General features: G+C 32.4%; 1 protein-coding gene across 1 annotated transcript; it reads right to left on the bottom strand.

Moving 5' to 3' along the window:
- Positions 1-3,708: 3,708 nt before the first annotated feature.
- Positions 3,709-5,695, bottom strand: LOC106776380 (3-ketoacyl-CoA synthase 6). Its single transcript, XM_014663821.2, has one exon. The coding sequence runs from the start codon at positions 5,598-5,600 to the stop codon at positions 4,122-4,124; it is 1,479 nt and encodes a 492-aa protein (XP_014519307.1). The 5' UTR covers positions 5,601-5,695; the 3' UTR covers positions 3,709-4,121.
- Positions 5,696-7,772: the final 2,077 nt, after the last annotated feature.

Raw genomic sequence — 7,772 nt, 5'->3', positions numbered from 1 at the left:
AATAAAAAAAATACTCAAAACCTAAATTAGACTTGACACGACTAGGTCCCTTAGTGTTAGAGTGAACTACGAGGAAAGAAACTACGACTATGCTTCCCTAATTGACATGACTCATAGAGCATATTAGATATATTGGACAAATTGAAAAAAAATTGTTGCAATTTTGCAAGATTGGGATAATCTAACTGAGCATGAAGAAGAGATTAAGAACCTATAACTATGCCAACATGTGTAGAAGGACGAAGATGGTAAAAGCTATGAGACTTACATCTAGTGCTAATTACTATCTTAAACTCCGGTCTTGTAAACAAATAAAATTTTTGGTAAAGAAATAAAACAATTAAGAGAATATGTTAGACGACTAATGAATAATAATTTAAAGAGGGACCTAGGGACATGAATAACATTATCAATGGTTAGAGATGGAAAAAAGATTAACAATACTAACACCATGAGATAAAACCCTAGACTCATCAGCCATTGTAACCATAAGTAAATTATTCAGAGAGGATAAAGAAAAAAATAAAGATTTGTTACCGGTAATGTGATTTGTGGCATCTGAGTCAAGAACCCAAGGTCTAAGAGAAGAAGGTTGAATTAGGCCAACAAAAGATATACTTGTGTGTGCAACAAAAGCCATGGAACTAGAGTTTTGACGATCCTCGTACCATTTGAGAAATTCATTGAAAAGAGAAATTTGCCTACACTATCTGAAGAAGCAGCGGAAGAAGCTATGTAAAGAGAAAAATCCTAAAAAAATAAATAAATCAAGGTTCTCCAATGAAGGCAACAAACATAGATCCTAAAAGAGGAGAAAAAGGAGAATTTAACGTAGTTGATTGTTGCATAGATGATATGATCGTATCTAAAAAAGAGTATGCTTGTCTTGAATTTGATTCCTCCCGTAACATAAACAAAGAAATTCATAGAAGAACACATAAATAAGATAAAGATGGAAATGCCAAAATCTAGCAGATTAATGAGTCAATGAAGATTCTCCACAAAAATATCAATCTTTAATAAGAACCAATGTTCTAAGAACGAAGAGAATCTTCTCCCAATGAATTCAAAATTCAAATATTGACTATAAAAAACTTTAAACTCTAGATACCATATTGAATATAGTAAAACTAGGTATAAGATTAATTTCTCTTGTATCTAAAACATACATAGGATAATATATTTATAATGATGAATGATACAAGTATATATGATAACCAAACATAAATACGATAAATAAAAAGATATCGTTAAAAACAATATCAACAATATCTACTAATATCAAACAATAACAAAAACTATATTTCTCTAATTAACATAAAACACACTAGATCTTATAGGGTCTTGATTTTAACATCATCCCCGAATGTAGAGAGATTGGTGGGTAAGTATAGGTTTCCACTCATGTCTTTATTAAAGTGCGTTAAAATTTGAGCCCATTGTTGAAGATGTTGTTGATAAACTGTCTAGACACTGTCCATTTGATTTGTGATTATGAGAAGTTTTTGCATTTCCATTTCCATTTAGATGGAAGAAAACGACTTTAATGAAGAAAGTCATCCATGTTTCTTTTATGAAAATTAGTCATCAGCAAAATTTGTGGACACATTGGCACAAATTTTGAATAAGGTGGGGAATCATTATGGTGCAATTTATGAGAAGCTGAAAGCTTTGTTTATGTTAGCTGATATTTTTGCTCTAAAAATTGTATGCATTTGCCCATTAATGACAACAATTATTTATGTTGTAGGGCCTTCGAATGAGGAGAAAGGGAGCGATGAGCTTAAATTCTAAGGTTGAAGGCAATCTCTTATATTGTTAATTTTCTCCATTGGTTTTGTTGTTTAAATATGATTTTCATATACATATAACCACAAAGGGCTTTTCAGTAGCTCAAAAAGTTAGCAAAATTAGCCTTATTGATCTTGTTGGACTGGACAGGGATGAAGTTGGTGATGTAGGTAGCCAATGTCCAAGGGAATAAATACATGTAGAGAAATCATTATCCCGGCTTTAATATGATTTTAGGGTTAACGAGTTATTAAGTACTTTTTCAGCAAATGATTATCACACAAGTGATTATGTATAAGTTGTTTAACGTAATTGTATAATGAAAAATAAAACAGGTTTAAACAATTTTAATATAAGTTGTAAGTTGTTTTCGTAAGCTAATGGTTTATTGGTAGTCACTGAGTGGGACTTTTGGCAACAAGACTTTATTAATGTATGCATACAGTTTGTCATAAAAAAAACACTAGTTTAAAATAGTGGTTAACTTAGATAGTAGGTTTAATGAGTTAATATGACTTAATAAGAATGTTTAAATAGCTTTCAATTTCCTAATGGTCACTGATTCAGAGTTTTAGCAACAACACTTTTTTAATACGTGCATATAGTTGGCCAGAAAACAAACCCAGGTTAAAATAGTTAAAAACAGTGGTTAACTACATTAGATAGTTAATTAAGTGAATATTTAATCTTTACAATTTAACTTCAACAAAAATGTTTATATAGCTTTGAATTTCATAATGGTTCATTGGTTTTCAAAAACAAGACTTAATCAATGCATCCATACCTTTGGTAAAAAAAAATAAATTTATTTATTTAATATCTGAAGATATATTTAGAGTTTATTTAATATCTGAAGATATATTTAGAGTCCGAAAGAGATACAAGAAAAAATTACTATATTTTAACAATTTTTTAATAATAAATTATGGATTAATATTTTATTAATTCATATATTTAAAATGAATTAATCACAAATTATTACATAAGCGTAATAATAAAAGAATTACTATAAAAAAACTTGTCAAATATACCTATATAATAAAAGAAAGTTTGCAATGGTATACAAGCTTTAATTCATGGGATGGTTTAGGCGAACTCTGAAATGCGAATGTAAAAGCTACCGTTGCTCTTAGAAGGAGGCAATGTCACGAGAAACAAAAGAAAATGTGACGTGGAGTTGAGGTAGATACTAACAGGAAGGAACAATGAAGTCACTTGTCCATGCATGTATAGAAAGGGACCTTTGTCGGATGGAAAATTTGTCTTAGCACGTGAGAAGCACACCACTTGGAAATTGAGGGAGTACCTAACGATACTGATATAATTTAGGATAATGATATTTCGACAACATTTTTTGACAACTTTTTTGATAACAGGACACATGTCATTATTTTATTGGTCTATTTGAATTTATGTTTAAAAAATATTTAAAACATATCAATCACAATGTTGTAAAAAAATTATTAAAAAAATGTTGTTAAAAGAAGTTTTTCCTATATTTTATTGTTATTGTTTGCAATCTAAACGTGAATCTAAATTCTATAAGATAAAAATGAAAAAAAATATTATATAAAGATGAAAAATTATTAATTCATTATTTTAAGGTTTTAAACATAAAAAGTGTTATTTTTTTTTTTAGTTGTACTTAGATTTTATCAGTGTTTGTTTTTCTTCCATGAATTTCTTCTCCCATGCACCTAAAGAGTGTCTTCCCAGTGAACAGTATCAGAACCAATATAATGTGAAAAAATTATTTTTCTAATTTTTGGATTTATTTTCAAACATACAAAATAATGAATAAATATATATAGTGATCCCTTTCAATATGAAAAATGAAGATAATAAATTTAGGAATATTTTATATATTATCCTTTTATATATTTATTATTTTTAGCTAATATAAAACTCAACCGAGACTTCACCAACATAATCATTTTCTTCCCATGCATTTTATCGAGTTCATTACACGAACAAAAAGAACAACTAATTAATAGGATTTGGGGAGTTCTATTTCCCTTACATGACACGTATCATACAAGCCCCGATGTGAATTTTTCCGTAAGCAATTCACAACAAGTTCTTGTGATTGTCAGCGAAAAACAAAATCCAAATACGAAGAAACATGAATAACAACGGAGGAAGTAAACAACCGCTAAAAACAGATTTTCTTTCTGTCTAATACATTCTTCAGGACACAATTTTTCTTACTTTGTAAAGTTTATTTGAAATCACAAAATCACGAGTATAAATCCTGTGATTTCTGATAAATTATTGTGTATTTACAAGAATGTTTTAGACAACTAAGGAAGATAGTGTTGGTCGTGTTTCTCCTAGAGCTTAACAATCTCAGGAATGTGAACCGGGTAGCGATCAATACAATCACTCCAAGGGCCATCAAGAGGTGTCTCAATGGTTCTATTGCACTTCCAAACAGCACTGTTGCACTTGAACCCACTTCCGAATGCAATCTGCCAAACCCTATCACCTCTTTTCATTCTCCCCTTGGACTCAATGTAGTTGAGTTCGTACCACAGAGAGGAAGAAGAGGTGTTCCCGAACCGGTGCAGGGTCATTCTGGAAGCCTCAACATGCTCCGCAGAAAGCTGAAGATTCTTCTGCAACTCATCTATCACAGCACGCCCACCAGCGTGGATGCAGAAGTGCTCAAAGGCTTGTTTGAAGTCAGGGATGTAAGGTTTCCATCTGGGGTTGAAGATTTTCCTTCCGATAAGCGTGAAAAGGAAAAGTAACTGCTCCGAAGCAGGAAGCACGAGGGGTCCCATGGTGGTTATGTTAGACTTCAATGCTTCTCCTGCTATGGCCATAAGGTCCTTGGAAAGTGAAATCCCCACTTTTCCTTCTTTGTCTTCCTCTTCAAACACACAACGGAACGCTTTGTCGTCGGAACCCTTGTGGGTTCTCACCACGTGAACCAGTCTGTACTTAGCCCTCTTGCGTTCAGATTTTCTGTTGGATAGCAGAATGGCAGCACCACCCATTCTGAACAAGCAGTTCGGAAGAAGCATGGCTCTCTCATTGCCCTGGTAGTAGTTGGGGGTTATGATCTCCGTGCTCACAACCACAGCGTTGGAGTTAGGGTGGATTTGGAGAAGGTCACGAGCCAGGTCGATGGAAATAAGCCCCGCACTGCACCCCATTCCCGAGAGGTTGAAGCTCTTGATGTTGCTTCTGAGTTTGTACTTGTTGACAACCATAGCTGATAAAGATGGTGTTGGAGAAAAGAGGCTGCAGTTGACTATGAGAATGTCAATGTCCTTCGGCTTCAGACCCGTTTTCTTGAACAACGAGTCCATAGCCGAGAATATGACAAGTTCAGCTTCACCTCTGGCTGCTTCCATGGTGGGTTTGGGTGGGATGTAATGGATGGCCGGAGGGAGACATGTTTCTTCTCCAAGGCCAGATCTTTCTAGAATCCTCATCTGGAACTCGACGCTTTTGGGGTTGTTCTTGAGTATGAGGCGCGAGTGCTCCATGAAGGTGGCAAAAGGGACACGGCAGGTGACTGGTGGCTTGAAGCAGGCGTAGTCCACAAGGAAGACCGTGCGTGGCTTGGACATGAAGTAGATGGTAGCGATGATGATGAGGAGGAAGGAAGAGGAGAGGATTTGGACGAGATGAAGGTGAAGAGAGTTCCAAAGTTTGAGGATTTCATCTGGGCCTAAACGAAGCAGCTCTATGAATGTTGCAAGCATTAGGGGTATGATGATGAAGGTTAAGATGTGGTTGACAAGGTATTGGTAGCCAAGTTTGACATACTTGAGCTTGAGTGAGTTTGAGAAATGAGGCATGATGAATTTAGCAGTTTGAGGTGGGTGGAAGGTAGCTAGGGTTATTTGGGAAGGTTTGATTTTGAATATGCGATTGGATGGTGAGGTTTTAAAGGCAAGAGGGACCCTATGCAATGAAGAGGTAGATGAAGGGATTAAATGACACACCCAACGCTCATCTAAGTTTGCATTCATTTTCATAACTTCCCCTTCCACTTCTAACTAAACCTTCAAGCACTTTTTCACCGCTAAATAACTTTATCACTTTTTTATTCCGCCTGTTATATTATTTCTGCTCTTGTGGCTACAAACCCACACACAACATCTTTGCAATCAAATCACACCACAAACACACGTACACCAGATTATATATTATTGTAGGTGTTCAGTGTCAGACGGTATACATTAATGACGTAACAGCATGTTGAGTTGAAAATAATAAAATTATTAACTCAACTCTGTAAAATAGATTTATACAAAACTTAATTCTGATATCTTAGAGGTAAACTTTAAATCTATTTCAATTCTATAAAACTGATATTTAAAATGAGGTTTCTATCGATACATTCAATTAGAAGGATTTGCCTATGTGTATGGTGGATTTATTAGTCTCAAAAATGGGAGGCAGCATAAATCCAAATAGTGAGGTTTTTAGATTCTTAGAAGATGCAGAAATGGTTTGTTGGTTGATAGGATATGAATTAATTGTGGTAGAAATGGCATCGATAAGTGGAATTTTGTTGGGCCCTTGCTTTTTTCTCAGAAGCTTCTCAAATCATTCGAAAGCATTGACTCATCATTTGTCAATTCTTGCAAAGCAGAATGATTACGTTTCCTCTATCATTTGTTGCCACGATCAAACAGACAAGTGTACGTGTCCTCTATGCATGAGACATTTGAGTCCTTCACATTCGCTGCACTTTGCCTTTACGATAATGTTTTCCTTCTCATTACAGGTGGGAAGCCAGAAGATTGTTCTTTGCCATTTAGAGCTGTGCTAAAATGATAACCAATTTAGAAGGTAAAGAAAAAGAAAAAACTAAGAGTATCGCGTTAGCCGTTGGATTCTAGGTTTTTATTATGTTTATAGTAAATATAGATTTATATTAAAGAAAAAACTAAATCAATATTTACACATTTTTATTGTAAAAGTCATAAATTTAATAGCCAAAATAAAATATTAATTAATTCACGTGTGGTTCTTAAAAAAGTTTTCCATATCAGAGTAAAAGTTGAAAGGAAATTTTAACAGTGATATAACATAATTAATGGAAAGACTCACCCTACTTGCGGAGAGAAAATATTTATAATTTATTATTGGTTTGAACCCTTGAAGTATAATGTTTTTGAAGTTCTTGTTTTAGAGTGAATGCATTTAAGTTCTTGTTTTTGAAGTCTAGGATTGAAAAATACTTTTACAAATTGAGCAAAAAAATATTTATAAATTTTGATTAGAGCTTGAAAATGTTTTAGACTTTTTTTCTTTTCGTCATGATGTGTATTAGATGCTGATTGGAGGTCATCTAATAATTTTGAAATTTGTTTAATTTTTTTTATAAATGTTTGATAAAATCAACAAGAACTTGTAATAGAAATTTTTTTGTTTATATTGGTTTATTCCAACCTATAATATGTCTAGTTTTTCTATTGAACATAGATTTCTCTAATCAAATATGATTATAAGTATTATTATTATTATTATTATTATTATTATTATTATTATTATTTTGTTATAGATGTACAAAGTCATCTTGGTTAGTTATCACACCGTAAAAATCACTTTTTATAATATAGAAAGTTACACAATAATATTATTGTAAGGTCCGGAAAAATTAAAAATAAAGTAATCTTCAAATATTTTGGTGTTTTTATTTGATAATTAGTGTTTTTGAATATATATTTTTGTTAGAACATATTGTTATGTTATTTTTTTTTATATTTTACTTAGAAAAAACAGTTTTTTACCTTTATTTAATTAGGTGCAATAAATTAAAATAAAGGGTGTAGAAAGGTAATACATGAAAATTAAATAATATGAAAAGTTAGTAAAATGATATTATGTAAATCTTTTAGAAGATTTAGTTGTTATTTTAAAAATTGGTTGAGAGAAAATGTGAGATATAATCTTGGTGGATTTAGAGATTAAAAGATATATTATCATTATGAAAAATCATTATTAGATATTGTTAAATA

The sequence above is a fragment of the Vigna radiata genome, chromosome 11 (assembly GCF_000741045.1).
Source record: "Vigna radiata var. radiata cultivar VC1973A chromosome 11, Vradiata_ver6, whole genome shotgun sequence".
Taxonomy (NCBI): domain Eukaryota; kingdom Viridiplantae; phylum Streptophyta; class Magnoliopsida; order Fabales; family Fabaceae; genus Vigna; species Vigna radiata.
Note: the sequence above shows the minus strand (reverse complement) of the source record. Positions and strands in the feature narration are given on the sequence as shown.